Here is a 22,905-nt window from a genome sequence, read left to right on the forward strand (position 1 = left end):
TTCTTTGGGGTTCCAATCGAGATCACTTTAGATTACGCCGACTGTGATCTGCTTGTCGTTCTTTGGAATCTGCTGAGTTAGGACTCCTTTTGTTGTTGTGTACCTTTGAGTCGTTGTATGATTTAGCGTCTTGACTTGGCCTTACCTTAGTCTGAGGTTGAGAGAGTGTGACTTGCCCAAGTGGCTGAGCAGGGACTCGAATGCAGGTCTCTCAATGTCTTTGTCCAACGTTCAAGCCATGCTGCCTTTCTTTTTGAATAATCCTATACCTTATTATTCCTTTTGCACCAATAAAGCTATATAACACAATTTTTGCCTGTTCTTAAGGTGAGAGGCACACGTTTGCATTTTAGGTGGATTAGGAATCAGCTGTAATAGTCAGTAAGAGCACCTCAAGCTTTGGAGAGCTTCTGTTCAACAATTTCAAAGCTCCCTTCTTGAGCAGTGATGGCACGATCGTCAGCATAGATGAAACTCTCCATCCCTTCTGGCATTGGCTGATCAATGTTTCACCTGTAACAGGCAGTAAGAGCACCTAAAGCTTGGAGAGCGTCTCTTCAACCATTTCAAAGCTCACTGTATGAGTGGTGATGGCACGATCGTCAGCATAGATTAAATTTAGATGAATTAGAAATCAGCTGGTTTTCCCTGTAATAGGCAATAAGTGCACCCAAAGCTTTGGAGAGCTCTTCTTCAACCATTTCAAAGCTCCCTGCTTGAGCAGTGATGGCGTGATCGTCAGCATAGATCGTTTCCTCAGAGCTTGAGATGTTTGTCTGTTCTGAAGGTGAAAAGCACACTTCTGCATTTTAGATGGATGAGGAATCAGCTGGTTTTCCCAGTAATAGGCAGGAAGAGCACCTCAAGCTTTGGAGAGCTTCTGATTCAACCATTTCAAAGCTCCTTGCTTGGGCGGTGATGGCATGATCGTCAGCATAGATGAAACTTAGATGGATTAGAAACCAGCTGGTTTTCCCTGGAATAGGCAGTAAGAGCACCTCAAGCTTTGGAGAGCTTCTGTTCAGCCATTTCAAAGCTCCCTTCTTGGGCGGTGATGGCACGATCGTCGGCATAGATGAAACTTAGATGGATTAGAAACCAGCTGGTTTTCCCTGGAATAGGCAGTAAGAGCACCTCAAGCTTTGGAGAGCTTCTGTTCAGCCATTTCAAAGCTCCCTTCTTGGGCGGTGATGGCACGATCGTCGGCATAGATGAAACTTAGATGGATTAGAAACCAGCTGGTTTTCCCTGGAATAGGCAGTAAGAGCACCTAAAGCTTTGGAGAGCTTCTGTTCAACCATTTCAAAGCTCCCTTCTTGAGCGTTGATGGCATGATCGTCAGCGTAGATGAAAATTGGCAGTGGCCGTTCATTTGTGTAGATGTTAAACACTGATGAAGTGAGTAGTCCTTTGTGGTATTATAAATTCTTCTCAGGAGAAGCAACTTGCAGTATCCAGAGCCTAAAAGCAGTAAAGAGTCTACTGCATTCTTGCTGAGAGCTTTGGAGAGCTTCTGTTCAGCCATTTCAAAGCTCCTTGCTTGGGCGGTGATGGCATGATCGTCAGCATAGATGAAACTTAGATGGATTAGGAAACAGCTGGTTTTCCCTGTAATAGGCAGTAAGAGTACCTCAAGCTTTGGAGAGCTTCTGTTCAACCATTTCAAAGCCCCCTTCTTGAGCGGTGATGGCACAATCGTCAGCATAGATGAAACTTAGATGGATTAAAAACCAGCTGGTTTTCCCAGTAATAGTCAGTAAGAGCACCTCAAGCTTTGGAGAGCTTCTGTTCAGCCATTTCAAACCTCCCTTCTTGGGCGGTGATGGCACGATCGTCAGCATAGATGAAACTTAGATGGATTAGGAATCAGCTGGTTTTCCCAGTAATAAGCAGGAAGAGCACCTCAAGCTTTGGAGAGCTTCTGTTCAGCCATTTCAAAGCCTTCTTGAGCAGTGATGGCACAATTGTCAGCATAGATGAAACTTAGATGGATTAGGAATCAGCTGGTTTCCCCTGTGATAGGCAGTAAGAGCACCTCAAGCTTCGGAGAGCTTCTGTTCAGCCATTTCAAAGCTCCCTTCTTGAGCAGTGATGGCACGATCGTCAGCATAGATGAAACTTAGATGGATTAGGAATCAGCTGGTTTTCCCTGTGATAGGTAGTAAGAGCACCTCAAGCTTCGGAGAGCTTCTGTTCAGCTATTTCAAAGCTCCCTTCTTGAGCGGTGATGGCATGATCGTCAGCGTAGATGAAAATTGACAGTGGCCGTTCATTTGTGTAGATGTTAAACATTGATGGAGTGAGTAGTCCTTCGTGGTATTATAAATTATTCTCAGGAGAAGCAACTTGCAGTATCCAGGGCCTAAAAGCATTAAAGAGTCTACTGCATTCTTGCTGAGAGCTTTGGAGAGCTTCTGTTCAGCCATTTCAAAGCTCCCTGCTTGGGTGGTGATAGCATGATCGTCAGCATAGATGAAACTTTCTGACCCTTCTGGCAGTGGCTGGTCATTTGTGTAGATGTGGAACATGGATGGGGCAAGCACGCTCCCCTGAGGTAGGCCGTTCTTCTGTTTCCGCCATCTGCTTCTCTGGCCCTGGAACTCAACAAAAAAGCTCCTGTTTGGTAGCCGTTTTCCTATGAAATAGGTGAGGGGGTCATCCTTGGTGATATTATAAGTGGTTCTCGACCTTCCTAATGCTGTGACCCCTTAATACAGTTCCCCATGTTGTGGTGACCCCCAACCATACAATTATTTTCGTTGCTACTTCATAACTGTCATTTTGCTCCTGTTATGAATCATAATGTAAATATCCGATCTGCAGGATGTATTTTCATTCACTGGACTGATATGCCCAAATTTGAATACTAGTGGGGTTGAGGGGCGGGGTTGGTTTTGCCATTTGGGAGTTGTAGTTGCTGGGATTTATAGTTCACCTACAATCAAAGAGCATTCTGAACTCCACCAACGATTGAATTGGGCCAAACTTGGCACACAGAATTCCCACGACCAACAGAAAATACTGGAGGGGTTTGGTGGGCATTGATCTTGAGTTTTGGAGTTGTAGTTCGCCTACATCCAGAGAGCACTGTGGACTCAAACAAGGATGGATCTGGACTAAACTTGGCATGAATACTCAATATGCCCAAATGTGAACACTGGTGGAGTTTGGGGGAAATAGTCCTTGACATTTTGGGAGTTGTAGTTGCTGGGATTTATAGTTCACCTACAATCAAAGAGCATTCCGAACCCCACCAATGATAGAATTGGGCCAAACTTCCCACACAGAACCCCCATGACCAACAGGAAATACTGTGCTTTCTGATGGTCCTTAGTGACCCCTCTGACACTCCCTCGTGACCCCTCCGGGGGTCCCGACCCCCAGGTTGAGAACCACTGATGTATGGGGTAAATAAGGGCCGTAATAGGCAGTGCTTTTACTGCCCTCCAGTGAACGCACCAAGAATTGCATCCTAAAGGCCGGAGAGGTTCAGGCTCCCCTTAAAAGTCCTTTGCTGCCACCTTCTGGCCACAGGGATATTGCATGACTTAGTTATAATTTTCCCCAAAGGCACCCTTACCCTTCATTGAACCCCTTTAGGGATGGAGGGAAGGAAAACATGTATACATGTGTATATGTATTATATATATATATATATATATATATATATATATATATATATATATATGTGTGTGTGTGTGTGTGTGTGTGTATACATATATATAGGTGTAGATATAATGTGCATATACATACATATAGATTTAGATATAGATATCTATTATTCATATATGTGTGTATATGTGTATATATATGTGTGTGCGTGTATATGTGTGTATATAAATATATATATAGATAATTCACAAACATGTATACATGTCTATGTGTATATATATATCTGTGTGTATGATATATAAGTGTATATAGATATAATGTGTGTATACATATATATAGGTATAAATATAATGTGCATATACACACATATATATAGGTAGACAAAGATATCTATTATTCATAAATGTGTATCCATATATGTGTGTATATGTGTATATATATGTGTGTGTGTCTGCACACATTTATGAATAATAGATATATATATCTATATATATGTGTGTGTATATATATAGGTATAGATATAATGTGCACATATATACGGATAGATATAGATATCCATTATTCTTAAATGTGTATCCATATATGTGTGTATATGTGTATATATATATATATATATATATATAAGTGTGTGTGTGCATGTATATATATGTGTGTATGTGTGTGTGTGTATGGATAATTCACAAACATGTATACATATGTGTATGAGTATATATGTGTGTGTGTAACCTTTTATATGTATATTTAGATAGATATGTATCTGCATTGTGTGTATATATATATATATATGTGTGAATGTGAATATAGATGTGTATAGATGTGTGTAAATCTATATAGATAACTCACAAACATATATACATAATGTGTATGTATGTATGCATATGTGCGTATATGTATATTCATAGTTCAGCTTTATATAAATATGTTTGCATATATATATATATATATACACACACACATCTCTACATACGTGTGTGTTTGTGTATGTGTGTACATATATATATATACACACACACATACAGTCATCTCTACATACGTGTGTGTTTGTGTGTGTGTGTGCATATATATATATATATATACACATACAGTCATCTCTACATACGTGTGTGTTTGTGTGTGTGTGTGTGCATATATATATATATATATACACACACACATACAGACATCTCTACATACGTGTGTGTTTGTGTGTGTGTGTGCATATATATATATATACACACACACATACAGTCATCTCTACATACGTGTGTGTTTGTGTGTGTGTGTGCATATATATATATATACACAGTCATCTCTACATACGTGTGTGTTTGTGTGTGTGCGTGCATATATATACACACACACACATACAGACATCTCTACATACGTGTGTTTGTGTGTGTGTGTGCATATATATATATACACACACACATACATACATCTCTACATACGTGTGTGTTTGTGTGTGTGTGTACACACACACACACAAACAGACATCTATACCTATGTGTTTGTGTGTGCATAACATCAACTCTATTTCCTAGTTAGAGGTGCAGAAAAACAAAAGTAAAAGTTAGTTGTCCGAGTGCCAATTGACTCCCCAGCAAATTTGGAGCTGATTTTTTTGATATCAATACATTGCTTAATATATTGTTGTGCAAAGACGTGAGTGTGAAATGCGCCCAACGCCTCCCTTTCGCCTTGTTCCGGATGTTTGTATCCGGCCCTTGAAGATCATCCGAGGGGAGCGCTGGATTGTAATAAGGGCGCCATCCCTTTATCAGGGCATGCGAAGAGCACATTACCAAATCTGTGGCAGGGAGGGAGGGGGGCCATTGTTTTGTTTTGGCTTTTTTGTGCGGCAGGGAGTGTTTTAATTTCCCCAAATTTTATTAAAAAGAGATCCCGCCGAGAGATAAACAATTGCCGAGATGAAATCTTTCGGGAGTGTGTTGTCGTCGCCTCCAAAAGCGCGAGACGAGACGCAAAAGGAAATTCAGGCAGAAGCGCACTCCGAAAGCATGGCCGACCTTTGCTAATTGCACCTTTTTCGTTTGCATTAATCGATGGACAGTCCACCCGTTTTGCATCCTTCGAATTAGACCGGTTGGACACATTTGACGATGCCGTCTTGCATATATTTATTTTCTAATATAAATATGATACACCCGCCGGAATACAGAGGCGATTCAAGTCAAGGAAATGCTTCTGTAGGTCGAGATCTGCGAGGAGCGGAGCGAGCGCGACAAAGCGGGCGTCAGCAGCACCGAGGAAGATGGCAAGGCCGTGCTGGTCTGGCACTGCAGCTTCTTCGCCATCTCGATGAGCGCAAGGCAGGCCTGGATCCAATTGTAGAGGTATTCCAGCGGAGCCGAGCCAAACCGCCACACCGCGTACCGGTGTGTCCCTGAAATAATAATAATAATAATATATTCTCCCAGTGGCGCAGTGGGTTAAACCACTGAGCTGCTGAACTTGCTGACCAAAATGTTGGTGGTTCGAATCTGGGAAGCGGGGTGAGCTCCCGCTGTTAACCCCAGCTTCTGCCAACCTAGCAGTTCGAAAACATGCAAGTGTGACTAGATCAATAGGTAACTCTTCTGGAGGAAGGTAATAATGCAACTCAGAGCAGGCTTCACCTTGCTTCCAAACACCACCACACAAGAGCTGTAGTTTTACAATGTATTGAGAAAAAAATCCAAGTCAAAATAAAGAATAAGCATTGCAAAGTCCCAGAGATTAAGGTTAAATGCAGAAAACAGTTCCAAAGATCTTCAGGTAAAAACAGGAAACATAATCATAGAATCATAGAATCAAAGAGTTGGAAGAGACCTCATGGGCCATCCAGTCCAACCCCCTGCCAAGAAGCAGGAATATTGCATTCAAATCACCCCTGACAAATGGCCATCCAGCCTCTGCTTAAAAGCTTCCAAAGAAGGAGCCTCCACCACACTCCGGGGCAGAGAGTTCCACTGCTGAACGGCTCTCACAGTCAGGAAGTTCTTCCTCATGTTCAGATGGAATCTCTTTTCTTGTAGTTTGAAGCCATTGTTCTGCGTCCTAGTCTCCAAGGAAGCAGAAAACAAGCTTGCTCCCTCCTCCCTGTGGCTTCCTCTCACACTATTGGCAAAGTTCAAACCAGAGTCCCAGGTACAAGCAATGAAACATTTGCCCCAAGAATCACAATGCAAGAAATCCCAAGCGTACTGCTTTCCAGGCTAAGGTTATTCCATGAAGCTTTCAGGCTACTAAGCTACGTTGAACTGACGCTTTCACAAAGTTTCCAGGAGGCCTAAATACCTTTCTAACATGAAAACATTAGGCTCTCAGCATCATAAAAGCATTGCGATGACCTCGCACCGAGCTAGCCTCCCGTCTGCTTGCCAGACGCAGACTCCCCCTGACCCGGAGATCAAGGCAAGCTTCTCAGGTCAAATCCTTATCTGCACTTTCAGTATCATCGTGGGAAGGAACCTGCTCGTTATTCCCTTCGTTAAAATTCCTTTCTGGTAAAGATGCTGCACTGTCTGTGAGAGCCTTGGAAACAGGCTCGGAGATTTGAGGCACAGACAAAGAGCCAGGAAGCTGAAACCCAACAGGAATCTGAATCCCATCATCCTCATCGTCAGAAACTAGCTCAGCCACAACAGGTAATGACGCTCCATGCAGTCACATTACCTTGGAGGTGACTATGGACGACGCCGGCTCTTCGGCTTAGAAATGGAGATGAGCACCAGAGTCCCAGAGTCGGACACGACTGGACTTAACATCAGGGGGAAAACTTTACCTGATCTATTTACATTCCGCTTTATTTCCCCAAGAGGACTCAGGGCAAATTACAGAACACATATATGGCAAACATTCATTGCCGTTGTACAATTAACAAGGACAGACAATACATAAACAGAGGTGCAGTGTTCCCTCGCTTATTGCGGACTCGCTCTTTCGCGGGGAGCAGCAAGGGAACACTGTATAGCTGCTCCCTGTTACTTCCTCGCCACACTGGGCACCCAAAGGGCCTCCAAGATGGGGAGCAGTGTAGGCGGTGAGGAGGAGGCAGCCACTGCCGAGTGGGTGGAGCACCCCTACCCCACCTCGGAGGCTCCTTGGACACCCAGCCTGGTGAGGAAGGGGCCTTCGAGGCAGGGAGTAGGGGAGGTGGCGAGGAGGAGGCCACCACAAAGTAGGGACACTCCCTCAAGTGGGCAGAGTGTCCCTACTTAGTGGATTTTCATTTATTGTGTGTGGTCCTGGAACGGAACACCCACGATAAGTGAGGGAACACTGTATAGGCTTTCCCATCTTTTCCATCTCTGGCATCTGGAGGCTGTGCTCAGTTCCGGCCACAGGGTGGTGCTGTCGCTCCATCTTCCATCCAGTGGAGCTTCGTTTTCTATACTTGGCGGATTTACCCGCTGTGTTACAGCCCGGCCCAATAATAATAATAATAATAATAATAATAATTATTATTATTATTATTATTATTATTATTAAAAACACAATCCAGAGCAGAAGAGAAAACTGGCCAAAGAAGGTTCTCCATGGAGAGTTCCTGGGAAAAATTGAGAGCCAAATTGATAAAGAAAAAACATGGCTGTGGTTCACAAATAGAAAAAGGAGATGGAGGGCCTGATTCTGGTAGCCCAAGAACAAGCCATTAGAACCATTAAATGCCATTAAAGCCAGAATTGAAAAGTCGACAACAAATCCCAAATGTAGACTCTGCAAGGAAGCAGATGAAACAATAGATCAGATCCTCAGTTGCTGCAAGAAGATCATGGACAGACTACAAGCAGAGGCACAACACAGTTGCTCAGATGATTCATTGGAACTTGTGCCACAAATAACACCATCTGCCTGCGACAAAGAACTGGTGGGATCAAACTGGAAAGAGTTACAGAGAATGAACACGCCAAACTCCTCTGAGACTTCCGGATTCAGACAGACAGAGTTCTGGAGTACAATACACCTGACCTCACGATTGTGTTAAAAAACAATGTATGGATGGCCGATGTCGCAATCCCAGGTGACAGCAGGATTGCAGGGAAACAACTGGAAAAGCTGACACGAGAAGAGGATTTAAAGATCGAGCAAAGACTCTGGCACAAACCAGTCAAGGTGGTTTCAGTGGTGATCGGAACACTGGGTGCAGTGCCTAAAGACCTTGGCCTGCACTTAAACACAATCAGCGCTGACAAAATTACTATCTGCCAGCTGCAAAAGGCCACCTTACCGGGATCTGCACGCATTATTCGCACATGTGATCCAATTCAACAGCCAGCAGAGTGTCTGCTGTGGACTCATCTTGTGGTGTTTCAAGTAATAATAATAATACTCCAATCAGATATCATCATCACCATCGTCCATGTTTATGGGTTAAACCCTTGTGCCGGCAGGATTGCTGACTGAAAGGTCGGCAGTTCGAATCCAAGGAGTGTGGTGAGCTTCAGCCACCATGGCTCCCAATGCCATATATTAATAATAATAATAATAATAATAATAATAATAATAATAGGGCTCCATCCAGAGAGAACCTAAAAGAAGCACTGGCCCTCACTACTCTCATAATAATAATAACAACAACAACATAACAACAACAACAACAACAACAACAATAACAACAATAATCTATTATTGTGATCACAACATTTTTGGCGTTACCTTGAAGGCAGGTGTAGATGACCTCTGGCCTAGTCTCCACATAGGCAGCCGTCGGATCAAAGTAGCAGATGTTTTCTATAAGTTCCCCATCAAGTTTCTATAGGGAAACGGTTAAAGGGAAAAGAAAACAAACAAATAAACACAAGAGGCTGCGATGAATGGCTCAGGCAGAGGGTATATTTGGGAAGCCAGTTTAGGAGTTTGGAAAGCAAACGAGGGCAGGGTTACTTTGCATTTACGTCCAGAGATAAAAGCAGGATATAAACGATAGTGATAGGAGGAAGAAGGAGAAGAGGATGACAAAGAGGAGGAGGAGGAAGAAGGAAAGGGGAGAAGAAGAAGAGAATGGAGGAGGGAGAAGAACAAAGAGGGAGAAGAAGGAAGAAAAGAAGAGGAAGAAGGGAGAGGGAGAAGAAGGTGGAGGAGGAGAAGAAGAGAAAGAAGAAGAAGAAGACGAGGAAGAAGGAGAAGGAAGAGGGAGAAGAAGGAAAAGAAAGGAGAATAAGGAGTGTGGTGGAGGCTCCTTCTTTGGAAGCTTTGAAACAGAGGCTGGATGGCCATCTGTCAGGGGTGCTTTGAATGCAATATTCCTGCTTCTTGGCAGAATGGGGTTGGACTGGATGGCCCATGAGATCTCTTCCAACTCTTTGATTCTATGATTCTAAGAGAATGAGAAGGAAGAGGGAGAAGAAGAAGGAAGGGAAGGAAGAAGAAGGTGGAAGAGGAGGAAGAGAAGAAGTAGAAGAGAAAAGAAGGTGGAGGAGGAGAAATAAAAGAAGAAGAAAAGAGGGAGAAGAAGAAAGATGAGAAAAGATAAGAAGGTGGAGGAGGAGGAGGAAGAGAAGAAGGAGAAGAATAGAAAGAAGGAGAAGAGAAGGAAGAGAAAAAGGTGGAGAAGGAAGAGAAGAAGAGAAAGGAGAAGGAAGAGAAAAAAGGGTGGAGGAGGAAGAGAAGAAGGAGAAGACGAAGAGAAAGAAGGAGAAGAGAAGGAGAAGAAAGAGAAAAAGGTGGAGAAGGAAGAGAAGTGAAAAAAGGAAAAGGAAGAGAAAAGAAGGTGGAGGAGGAAGAGAAGAAGGAGAAGAAGAGAAAGAAGGAGAAGAGAAGGAGAAGAAAGAGAAAAAGGTGGAGAAGGAAGAGAAGTGAAAAAAGGAAAAGGAAGAGAAAAGAAGGTGGAGGAGGAAGAGAAGAAGGAGAAGAAGAGAAAGAAGGAGAAGAGAAGGAGAAGGAAGAGAAAAAGGTGGCGAAGGAAGAGATGAGAAAGAAGGAGAAGGAAGACAAAAGAAGGTGGAGGAGGAAGAGAAGAAGAGAATGAAGGAGAAGAGAAGAAGGAAGAGAAAAAGGTGGAGAAGGAAGAGAAGAAGAGAAAGAAGGAGAAGGAAGAGAATAAGGTGGAAGAGGAAGAGAAGAAGAGAAAGGAGAAGAAAGAGAAAAAGGTGGAGAAGGAAGAAAAGAAAAAGAAGGAGAAGGAAGAGGAAAAGGTGGAGAAGAAAGAAAAGAAGAGAAAGAAGGAGAAGGAAGATAAAAGAAGGTGGAGGAGGAAGAGAAAGAGGAGGAGGAGAAGAGAAAGGAGAAGAGAAGGAAGAGAAAAAGGTGGAGAAGGAAGACAAGAAGAGAAAGAAGGAAAAGAGAAGGAGAAGGAGGAGAAAGGAGAAGACTGAGGAGGAGAAGAAGAGGTAGAAGAGGAGGAGGAAGAAGACTAAATCTCAGCTTATTTGAAAATTGTTCGAGGACACTGTTTAGGATGTGTTGGATGGGATACAACTTAAACATACAAAAAGTGTGTGAACATGTTACATTTCTTGAGAGGAGAGCTTCCCCTGCAGGAAGCAAGAAAGACCTTCATCTTCTTCCGAAGAGACCTTGTGCAGGGATTACGTTCTTCTTCAGTGTGCTCCTCACCTGGATGCAGCATTCCCAGTTCTCCACGGCCTCCGTACTGGCCCACTGTGGGTACAGCACCAGCAGGACGCACTTCAGGATGGTGTGCACCAGAGGCGGCGGCTGCTCGAAGCACCGGATGTCGCCGAAGGAGTCCCAGGGGTCGAGGTTCCAGATGCAGTTCTGCAGGTCCTGGAGCATGAAGCGGTAGAAGAGGACCCCGCCACGCCGCCAGTCCCCGACGTACTCCGCCTCTGCAACGGGACAACGCAGGAGCTGTAGTTCTCCAAGGACGGGGAACAAAGCTTGTTTCCAGAGACACCAGGTCCATTTGGGCCACTCAAGAACTCCTGCCAGGACCTTTGTGCAACACCCTTGCGTTTTAGCCATCCCTTATGGACGCTCTTTCCCCCCACATGGGCAAACCTTATGAAATCTTGCCTTTTATGAACTTTAGATGTATGAAATGTGTTTTCTGATTTATTTGTGTGGCAGAAGCCTTTCCCCTTTTCTTCTGACCTTTGCTTCCCCTATATACATGAAGAAACTCCACCAAAGGGACTACAAAGCCCCAAACATTCCAGGAATTTTTTATCCACAGCTTCCTTTTGCATGGACAATAGCCTGGGCAGCTGGTGGCCCTCGGAGGAATTGCCCAGCCCTCAGCTTTCCCCTTTGGCAAAAATCTTAATCATATTTCCTCCTGAAGGACAAAAGGTCCTTGAAAAAACCTTTTGCCTTCGCTCTGATTATTCATTCCACTCAAAGCACAATAGATCAGGCTGGCTTGAGATTTCCCCATTGTCTCGCCGGCCACATGGCATGGCATTTTCTTTGTTTACTCCTTTCCCAGATTCCTTTGTGTTCCCTCATCCCGCCTCCATCTCTCCTGATTGGTTGTCGCCACCAGGTGGCAAAGGTCTCCCCATTGGTTCCTACGGACCACTGGAGCCCATCGCCCAATCATGGCAGGGAACAACAGGGAAGCCGGGGCGGGGAGTTTGAACTCTGTAACTTTGAATTTGCTATAAATATGACTGTATTGGTGTATTCCCCTCATGCTTAGCTTTGGCGAATTATTGCAGCTTTGCATCTGTTTCAGCTGAATCGCATTAAACCTCGATGGCTTTTCTTCAACTGGTGAGACTTTTCATTGGGAAATCAGGGAAAAATATGGGATGCTTCTCTGTCTCGCCAGGGAAAAAAGAACTCTTTGATGAGTCTAATTGGTCTCTGCCTCCTGGCAAAGACCCCTAAATTTTAGCTCTAGAGCAAGAGGACAATGGGGAAAGGGCTCTCCCTGCCAGCTAACATCTGCCTCTCTGTTTCCTTGATGAGGACTATAAACTTGGGCAAGATATGGTTGAGTTCCAACTGCTCTCTCTATGGAGGAACACATGGACACAGCCTATCTTGTATTGTCAAAGGCTTGTATTGTCACTGTGACCAGCATGGGTGACAGACCTGGACCAAACTTGGCACACATAACCCCCATAACCCCCTTTACATCCTGGTGAGGTTTGGGGGAGGACAGACAAAGGATGATGGGATTTGTACTACTTTCAAACCCATCGGTTCCCACAGACCACTGTGGCCCCCAACAAAGTCCGATAAAGACCAAGCTTGGCACACAGAGCCCCCATGACCCATGCTACATCCTACTGCAGTTTGCAGAAGGGCTGACCATGGATGATGGGACTTGAAGTACCTCCAGTCACTTCCCGAGACCGCTGCGACCCTCATCCAATGACCAATCGAGACCAAACTTGGCACACATAACCTCCCATGATTTTCTTTATGTCCTGGTGAGGGATGGGGGAGGACGGACAATGGATGATGGGATTTGTAGTACTTTCCCATCCCTTTTGTTCCCATAGACTATTGCAGTACCCAACAAAGACCGATAAAGACCAAACTTGGCACACAGAGCCCCCATGACCCACTCTACATCTTGGTGCAGTTTGGTGGAGGATAGACCACAGATGATGGGACTTGAAGTACCTTCACTCACTTCCCGAGACGGTTGCGAACCTCATCCAATAACTGATCAAGACCAAACTTGGCACACAGAGCCCCCATGACCCACTCTACATCCTGGTGCTGTTTGGAGGACGATGGACCATGGACTGTGGGACTTGCAGTATCTTCACTAACTTCCTGAGAGCACTGCGAGCCACATAAATAACTGATAAAGACCAACCTTGGCACACAATGCCTTTCTCAAATAACCCGGGAAGTGCCGGGTCCCCAAGGTAGTATATATATAGAGAGAGAGACAGACAGACAGACAGACAGACACATACACATAGATATATATTTGTGCAATGGCATGTCTTGGTCCCCGGCAGTTCAAAGACATGGCTTATCAGTTTAACAGCTGAGTTACCTGTGTGCCATTACACAAATTCTTGTGAACATCACTTGTTCAAAGGGTTGATTTCTAATAAGGGCATGTCTTTCCTTGACTCATGCTTTTCAAAAGGTGGTCTCCAGATGTTCATGGAGATTGCCCAAACAGATATGACGTCGTTTTTCCTTTTCAAAAAGGTTATGGAGGCCATTTTCCCAAAAGTTCGACACCCCTGATGGAAGTCTTTTGAATCGCCATGGCTCTCCAGAACTGATGATATTGGCATTACCTAAGATATAATACGGCTCCAGGTCTCCCGCGTCCTCCTTCAGTATCTCGTAGGTGGCGGCCTGCACCATCTTGAGCATCTTCTGCAGGTCCTTGTGTTCGCAAGACGGCAGCTTCGGCCAGCGTCCGAGGTTGACGTCGAACACGGCGATGGCCCGGCCCTCTGGGTCCCTCAAGGGATAGGCGACGTGGTGCTCTTCGCAGGTGGAAGCCATGACCACCATGGAGCAGTCGACGCACCTGAACAGGAAACCACTGGAACGGGAGACGGCCAGAGGGATCTCAGTGTCCGGATCCTCAGACATTGTTTGTTTACGTACCTTTAACGTCGTTTCTCCTGAACCGACCTAAAGAAGTCATCTTTCCTGTTGACCACCGGAGCTGGAGAGGGATGGAGCTCGGACTTCTCCCTCAGATCCGACGTCATCACTTTGCGTAGGGTGTAGTCTTGCATCTTGAGGAGAGAAGAGCGAGAGAAGGTTCAGGGTGCAAAGCGGTTCACGTGTACGACAGATGGGTTTATATTTGGGGAGTTGGAATCCGAACCACACTTGAGAGCCTCTTATTGGAACTCCTCGACATCCTCCCTTCGGCGCCTTACCCGGTTCTCGCCGGGCTCCATGAAGTAGGTCGTGATGCTCTGAAGCCTGGTCGTCTGGTTGGAAATCCACCCCACCGCCGAGATGATCACCTGCTTGAGACAGTCCTGGGTGCGGATGTGGTGGTAGGCCGTGCTGAAGGTGTTCGCGGCCCCCTGAGAAGGAAGAACGAACCCTTCTAGGTGTTTGGCAGGGACGGGTGCGTTATGAGCCCCACAAGAACCACGCAAATAGAGGCAGTCCCCAAGCTACAAACAAGATCGGTCCTGTAGGTTTGATCTCAAGTTCAATTTGTATGTAAGTCAGAAAAGAGATATATATATTTTAGTGTCACACCAGCCACATCTGTCTCTCAATTGCGCTGCTGTGTGCCATATGAGTTGATTAAGGGAGAGTGGGTGGGGTCATGCAGTTGAGAGAGAAAGGAACCCTGGGAGGTGTCTTTGGTGGAGGAAAAATGTGTAGTCCAAATGCTTCCAATGTCCTCTCAAAGCATTACAGCTCACCACACAAGGAATGCTTTCATTTGTGGAGATTTGACGTGTTTTCTCTACCACAGGCAGGCATCCCAGGGTTCCTTGTGTGGAATTTGCATGACCCCGCCCACTGTTTCTCCCTTAACCCTTTCCTATGGCACATCAAACACAGAGGAATTGTGGCAGAGCCTTCTGCCTCCACAAAGAAGTTATAGTTCCAAGTGCTGAGAAGCCTCCAAAGGCACTCCCTCCACTGACGTTGCAGGTTACAGCGAGTGCCATGAATATGATGCCCAAAGACTGCCCATTTCCTCCCCAAACATTATCGCCCACCACCCAAGGAATGCTTTCATTCGCGGAGAATTTCATCCTAGATTTGATGTGTTTCCTTCACCACAGGAAGGCATCCTAGGGTTCCTTCTGTGGGATTTGCATGACTCCACCCACTGCCTCTCCCTTAACCCTTTCCAATGCTTTCATTCATGGAGAATTTCATCCTAGATTTGATGTGTTTCCTCCACCACAGGCAGGCATCCTAGGGTTCCTTCTGTGGGATTTGCATGACCCCACCCACTGCCTCTCCCTTAATCCTTTCCAATGCTTTCATTCATGGAGAATTTCATCCTAGATTTGATGTGTTTCCTCCACCACAGGCAGGCATCCTAGGGTTCCTTCTGTGGGATTTGCATGACTCCACCCACTGCCTCTCCCTTAACCCTTTCCAATGCTTTCATTCACAGAGAATTTCATCTTAAATTTGATGTGTTTCCTCCACCACAGGCAGGCATCCCAGGGTTCCTTGTGTGGGATTTGGATGATCCCGCCCACTGCCTCTCCCTTAACACTTTCCAATATTTTCCTTCACAGATAATTTCATTCTAGATTTGATGTGTTTCCTTCACCACAGGCAGGCATCCCAGGGTTCCTTGTGTGGGATTTGCATGACCCCACCCACTGCCTCTCCCTTAACCCTTTCTAATGCTTTCATTCATGGAGAATTTCATCCTAGATTTGACATGTTTCCTCCACCACAGGCAGGCATCCCAGGGTTCCTTGTGTGGAACCCTGCCTTTCCCTTAACCCTTTCCTATGGCACACAGCAAACATAGAGGAATTGGTCAGCAACTGAACAGACTGGAGGGGGGTTTCAAGGACTGACTCAACAGGATGGAAGTTGTAGTTCACCCTGCATCAAGGCAGAGCACGGTGACCCCCCCCCCCACCCCTCACCCTGGGAGCACTGAACCGAACCGATGACAGATCTGGACCAAGTGTGGCACACCACGTTTGTAGGAACGAGTGCGTCTCCGACATCCCTTTCCCAGATTCCCCGCACCTGATAGAAACGGATTTCGTGGGGGACGAAGATGGTCTGGTCGCTCTTGTCCCGGAGAGTGTCCAGCCCCAGAACGCCGAAGACCCTCCTTCGGACGTCCTCCAGCGGCAGGACCAAGAAGGAGCCCATCCTCTCCTTCGGGAGACGGTCGTGGTTCCAGAACTGGATGTTTCCGTGCAGCTGGACGCGGGGGACGTGGATGGGCTTGTCCTGCAGGGCTGCGGCGAAGCTGGGAGGAGAGAGGACGGCAGCGAGGAGGAGGACGAAGAGAAGAGTTGGTGAGTCACCTACCCAAGGAGAACATGGCAGGAAGGCTTGGGAAGGGGTCCTCCTCACCTGATTCCCTTCATGTCCATGAAGAGGGCCTGGTTGAGGACGTAAGGGGCATCATCTTCAGTGCAAGCCACGTAACGGAGGAGGATGTCCCCCCGAGCTGGGTTGATGAGGTTGTATTCCAGGAGGGCCACGGAAGCACTGATCCTCTTGCTCTTCCCGTGGGCATCTGCATCCTGACAATACAGGGCAAGGTGCATGACTTGATGGTCTATACCAGTGGTTCTCCAGTGGTTCTCAGTTCACCTACAATCAAAGAGCACTCTGAACTCCACCAATGATGGAATTGAACCAAACTTGGCACTCTGAACTCCCCTGACCAACAGAAAATACTGGAAGGGTTTGGTGGGCATTTATGTTGACATTTGGGAGTTGTAGTTGTTGGGATTTATAGTTCACCTACAATCAAAGAGCACTCTGAACTCCACCAATGACAGAACTGAACCAAGCTTGGCACAAAGAACTCCCACAACCAACAGAAAATACTGGAAGGGTTTGGTGAGCATTGACCTTGAGTTTGGGAGTTATAGTTCACCTACATCCAGAGGGCACTGTGGATTCACACAATGATAGATCTGGACCAAACTTGGCACAAATAATCAATATGCCTACAATGATAGATCTGGACCAAACTTGGCACAAATAATCAATATGCCCAAATATGAACACATGGAGTTTGGGGGAAATAGACTCTGACTCTGGGATTTATAGAAGTTCACCTACAATCAAAGAGCACTCTGAACTCCACCAATGATGGAATTGAACCAAACTTGGTTCAAAGAACTCCCATGACCAAGAGGAAATCCTGGGTTTGGTGGGCATTGACCTTGAGTTTGGGAGTTATAGTTCACCTATATCCAGAGGGCATTGTGGATTCACACAATGATAGATCTGGACCAAACTTGGCACAAATACTCAATATGTCCAGACATGAACGCTGGTGGAGTTTGGGAAAAATAAACCTTGACATTTGGGAGCTGTAGTTTCTGGGATTTATAGTTCACTTGCAATCAAAGAGCATTCTGAACCCCACCAACAACAGAATTGGGCCAAACTTCCCATACAGAACCCTCATGCCTTGAAGGGACTTGCTGGCGCGATCCTCTCTCCAGCCTCACACGTTCTCCCTCACCCCGCACATGCGCCGAGCATGCCTGCTCGGAATTGGCCCAATTCTGTTGTTGGTGGGGTTCAGAATGCTCTTTGATTGCAAGTGAACTATAAATTCACCATCTGTTTCCAAAAAGGAAGAGAAGGACAGGTGGAGAGATCTTCAACCTTCTCTGCCAAAGACCATCAGAAATATATGTTTTCTGATGGTCTTTGACGACCCCTCTGAAACCTCCTCATGATGTACTCAGGGGTCTCGACCCTCAGGTTGAAGGAAGGAGCCTCCACCGGACACTGTTGAACAACTCTTCCAACAATCAGGAAGTTCTTCCAGATGTTCAGGTGGAATCTCCTTCCCTGTCATCTGAACCCATGGCTCCACTGAGTCCTAGTCAAGCCTGCTTAATATGGAGACATGGTTCTCATGGCTCTTCTCAACCTTCTAAGTGAGCCTCTGAAGCATCAATGCCTGGGACCAACCCAGGGGTCTCGACCCCCAGGTTGAAGGAAGGAGCCTCCACCAGACACTGTTGAACAACTCTTCCAATGATCAGGAAGTTCTACCAGATGTTCAGGTGGAATCTCCTTCCCTGTCATCTGAACCCATGGCTCCATTGAGTCCTAGTCAAGCCTGCTTAATATGGAGACATGGTTCTCATGGCTCTTCTCAACCTTCTAAGTGAGCGTCTTAAGCATCAATGCCTGGGACCAACCCAGGGGTCTCGACCCCCAGGTTGAAGGAAGGAGCCTCCACCGGACACTGTTGAACAACTCTTCCAAGGATCAGGAAGTTCTTCCAGATGTTCAGGTGGAATCTCCTTCCTCGTCATCTAAACCCATGGCTCCATTGAGGTCTTGACCCCCAGGTTGAAGGAAGGAGCCTCCACCGGACACTGTTGAACAACTCTTCCAACGATCAGGAAGTTCTTCCAGATGTTCAGGTGGAATCTCCTCCCCCGTCATCTGAACCCATGGCTCCATTGAGTCCTAGTCAAACCTGCTTAATATGGAGACATGGTTCTCATGGCTCTTCTCAACCTTCTAAGTGAGCCTCTGAAGCATCAACATCTGGGACCAACCCGAGAAAGGGTCTTGAAGAGGGCCTGGTAGACGGGCTCCATGCACCCCCCGCTGACTTTGGCCGTCTGCTCGATCCCCAGGAGCCACTTCCTCCGGGCGCTCCCTCGCAGCCGCTCCAGGTGAGTCCAGTCCACGGCCATCATGAGGAACTCCACCAGGTTGTCCAGGACCTCGTCCTCGTTGCCCGTCAGCTCCGAGACCACCAGCTCCATGTAGGTCTGGAAGTCCTTGCAGGGGAGCTTCACGATCCCACTGGGATGCCACTGCGGGATGGGCAGCTGGAGCTTGGCTGGAGGAGGAAAGGCTGGTGTTTGTAACTCAAGAGATTACCTGAAGTCCTTCAACACATTGGTGAGCTTTTGATGTCCTACTTCAGATACGCTTCCTTTCACACAAGGGGGCGCCCTTACACAGAGTTGTAAACTTTCCAGACTACAATCTAGAGGAGAGAGACATCCTATACCAGTGGTTCTCAACCTTCCTAATGCGGAGACCCCTTAATCCAGTTCCTCGTGTGGTGGTGACCCCCAACCCATAGCATTATTTTGGTTGCTACTTCATAACTGTAATTTTACTACTGTTATGAATCGTCATGTAAATATCTGATCTGCAGGATGTATTTTCATTCACTGGACACAATTTGGCACAAATACCCGATACGCCCACATCTGAATACTGGTGGGGTTGGAAGGAGATTGATTATGTCATTTGGGAGTTGTAGTTGCTGGGATTTGTAGTTCACCTACAAGCAAAGAGCATTCTGAACTGTCTGCCCCGGAGTGTGGAGCAGGCTCCTTCTTTGGAGGCTTTTAAACAGAGGCTGGGTGGCCATCTGTCAGGGGTGATTTGAATGCAATGTTCCTGCTTCTTGGCAGAATGGGGTTGGACTGGATGGCCCAGGAGGTCTCTTCCAACTCTTTGATTCTATGATGAGACCAGCTGTACCCGCCAGGCGTTGCTGTGGCCAACCTTCCGTCCCTCTTTCTCTCCTCCTTTCTTTCTCTCCTTCCTTCCCTCCCTCTTTCCTTTATTTCCTCTTTTTCTTTCCCTTCTTCTTTCTTCCTTCTCTACCTGTTTCTTTGCTCCCTTCCTTTGCTCTTTGGTTCCATCCTTCCTTGTCTCTTTCCTTCCTTCCTTCCCTCCCTCTTTCTCTTCTTCCTTCCCTCCCTCTTTTTCTTTCCCTTCTTCTTTTTTCCTTCTCTACCTGTTTCTTTGCTCCCTTCCTTTGCTCTTTAGTTCCATCCTTCCTTGTCTCTTTCCTTCCTTCCTTCCCTCCCTCTTTCTCCCTTTCCTTCCCCCTCTTTTTCCTTCCCTCCCTCTTTTTCTTTCCCTTCTCCTTTCTTCCTTCTCCCCTGTTTCTTTTCTTGCTTTCTTTGCTCTTTGGTTCCATCCTTCCTTCTCTCTTTCCTTCCTTCCCTCCCTCTTTCTCTCTTTCATTCCTTCTCTCCTTCCTTCCTTCCCTCTCTCTATCCTTCCTTCTTTCACTTTTTAATTTCCTTCTCTCCTTTCCTTTTCTACCTTTCTTTCCTTCCTTCCTTTCTTCTTTCCCTCTTTCTCTTCTTCTCTGCAAAAGGCATGGCCAAATCAAACACAAGCAATTAACCACGCAAAGAAAGGAAATTTGAGCTTCTGGTACAGCCATATCAGCACAAGGTACGGCCCTCCAGGAAGGACTGGAGCCACTGCAGAACAGTCCCTCCAAGACCCACCCTGGACGTCATCCCACAGATATAGAAACCTAATTTTCCTAGTTCCCAACAGATTTGCACAACCTCTGAGGATGCCTGCCATAGATGTGGGTGAAACGTCAGGAGAGAATGCTTCCAGAACATGGCCAGACAGCCCAGTAAACTTACACGACAACCCAGACTGTATAAGTGTTTGAGATCAATCATGTGCCCCATTGTGTTCGCTGCAAGGGACGGAGAGGGCCACCTGCCTCTTACCTTTATTGAGGGCCTCCTGCTCCATCCCTTCCTTGAAGGTGGAGAGAATGGCGTCCACCTCCTTCATGTCCAAAAACCCCGAGCATTCGTTGTCCCATTTCTCAAAGAGGGCCGCCAAGAGCAGCTGCTTCCAGGTCACGAAGGATCTTTGATGGATCTGAAAGGGAAAGAAGAGAAGCCAACGCACACCTCAAGGTGACTTCTCAACAAGAGAGACATCCCAAGTGGGAGAACATTCGTATTTGTTGACTGGGGGAACCAGGCCTAACAATACTACGCTATCTCCTCTGCTTACTTGCTCCAGCTGCTTGATCTTCTCGCTCTCCGTCTGGACGTATCCGCCCTTCACAAACTCCACCATCTTCTTCAGGTTCGGCAGGGATGTTTCCTCGCCCACGAAGGTCTCCAGGAGCTGGACAAACTGGGGCAGGTCGAGAGAGCCCCTCTCGAAAGCAGACATGGAGGACGGGGGTCCGCGGGCCTGGATCTCCACCATGTTCATGCGCAAGTCTGGAAGAGACCGCCAAGTGGCACAAGGCTCATGCGTCCATGCCGGGCTTGCTTAGGTACCATGTTTGATCCAGATCCATCACCAATGGGGTTCACAGTGCTCTCTAGGTCTGGGAGAACCACAACTCCCATCACCTCAGGTTAATTCTCCCCAAACCCCTCCAGTGTTTACAGTTGGTCATGTTGAGTATATATGCCATGTTTGGTATAGTGGGGTTCACAGTGCTCTCAGGGTCTGAGTGAACTGATACATAGATAGATAGATAGGTCAATAGATCGATAGATAATAGATTAATGATGATAGATAGATAGAAAGATATATGATACATAGATATCAATGATAGATAGATAGAAAGATATATGATACATAGATAAGATATCAATGATGATAGATCTATCGATCGATAGATCGATAATCGATAGATCGATAGATCGATAGATAATAGATTAATGATGATAGATAGATATATGATACATAGATATCAATGATAGATAGATTGAAAGATATATGATACATAGATAAGATATCAATGATGAAAGATAGATAGATAGATTGATCGATCGATCGATCGATAGGTCAATAGATCGATAGATCGATAGATAATAGATTAATGATGATAGATAGAAAGATATATGATACATAGATAAGATATCAATGATGATAGATAGATAGATAGATAGATAGATAGGTCAATAAGTCGATAGATAATAGATTAATGATGATAGATAGAAAGATATATGATACATAGATAAGATATCAATGATAGATAGATAGATAGGTCGATAGCTCGATAGATAATAGATTAATGATGATGATAGATAGAACGATATATGATAGATAAGATATCAATGATAGATAGATAAATAGGTCGATAGATAATAGATTAATAATGATAGATAGAAAGATATATGATACATAGATAAGATATCAATGATAGATAGATAGATCGATAGATCGATAGATCGATAGATAGATTAATAATGATAGAAAGATATATGATACATAGATAAGATATCAATGATAGATAGATAGATAGATAGGTCGATAGATAGGTCGATAGATAGATAGATAGATAGATAGATAGATAATAGATTAATGATGATAGATAGATAGAAAGATATATGATACATAGATAAGATATTAGTGATAGATAGATAGATAGATAGATAGATCAACAGATAGATAGATAATAGATTAATGATGATAGATAGAAAGATATATGATACATAGATAAGATATCAGTGATAGATAGATAGATAGATAGGTCGATAGATAGATAGATAGATAGATTAATGATGATAGATAGATAGAAAGGTATGTGATACATAGATAAGAGATCAATGAGATAGATAGATAGATAGATAGATAGATAGATAGATAGATAGATGCTTTTTAAAAAGTCACCTGGGAACCTGGAGTTTTCGTTGTTCCAGTCCTCCCGGATCTCCTTCCCGTAATCGGCGTACTTGAAGGACAGGTCGGCCGCCTGAAACTCACCTGCAGGGACCGAGAGAAACGTCAGGTCCTGCCACCGCTTCACGTGAAGGGCAGGATCCGGATGTCGAGGGGAGTGGAGGGACGCACTCACCGGACCAAGGCTCTCCGTAGATCAGCTGGACGTCCCTTTTGGCGGCCTGGCTGGACTGCGTGGTGGGCAAAGACAGACCTACAAGAAAGCAGTCGGGGGAATTGGGAACGGGAGAATTGGGTTTCTTTCCAAGAAAGAACTGGATGTCGCTCCAGATCTCT

The 22,905-nt window shown here is 45.6% G+C and overlaps 1 protein-coding gene across 1 annotated transcript in view; it reads right to left on the minus strand.

Annotated features, from left to right (window-relative positions):
* Positions 1-5,712: 5,712 nt before the first annotated feature.
* Positions 5,713-22,905, minus strand: part of EFCAB5 (EF-hand calcium binding domain 5) — a 36,391-nt gene continuing 19,198 nt past the window's right edge. Inside the window, exons 8-20 of the mRNA XM_067472180.1 lie at positions 22,745-22,822; positions 22,561-22,653; positions 20,941-21,155; positions 20,646-20,802; positions 18,699-18,988; positions 16,513-16,685; positions 16,177-16,405; positions 14,367-14,519; positions 14,113-14,219; positions 13,767-14,020; positions 11,149-11,381; positions 9,250-9,346; positions 5,713-5,995 (exon numbers count right to left, since the gene is read on the minus strand). Coding sequence (XP_067328281.1) covers positions 5,778-5,995; positions 9,250-9,346; positions 11,149-11,381; positions 13,767-14,020; positions 14,113-14,219; positions 14,367-14,519; positions 16,177-16,405; positions 16,513-16,685; positions 18,699-18,988; positions 20,646-20,802; positions 20,941-21,155; positions 22,561-22,653; positions 22,745-22,822 — 2,297 coding nt within the window. The 3' untranslated portion in view covers positions 5,713-5,777. The remainder of the gene's footprint in view (positions 5,996-9,249; positions 9,347-11,148; positions 11,382-13,766; positions 14,021-14,112; positions 14,220-14,366; positions 14,520-16,176; positions 16,406-16,512; positions 16,686-18,698; positions 18,989-20,645; positions 20,803-20,940; positions 21,156-22,560; positions 22,654-22,744; positions 22,823-22,905) is intronic.

Source organism: Anolis sagrei, chromosome 11, assembly GCF_037176765.1.
Source record: "Anolis sagrei isolate rAnoSag1 chromosome 11, rAnoSag1.mat, whole genome shotgun sequence".
NCBI lineage: Eukaryota > Metazoa > Chordata > Lepidosauria > Squamata > Dactyloidae > Anolis > Anolis sagrei.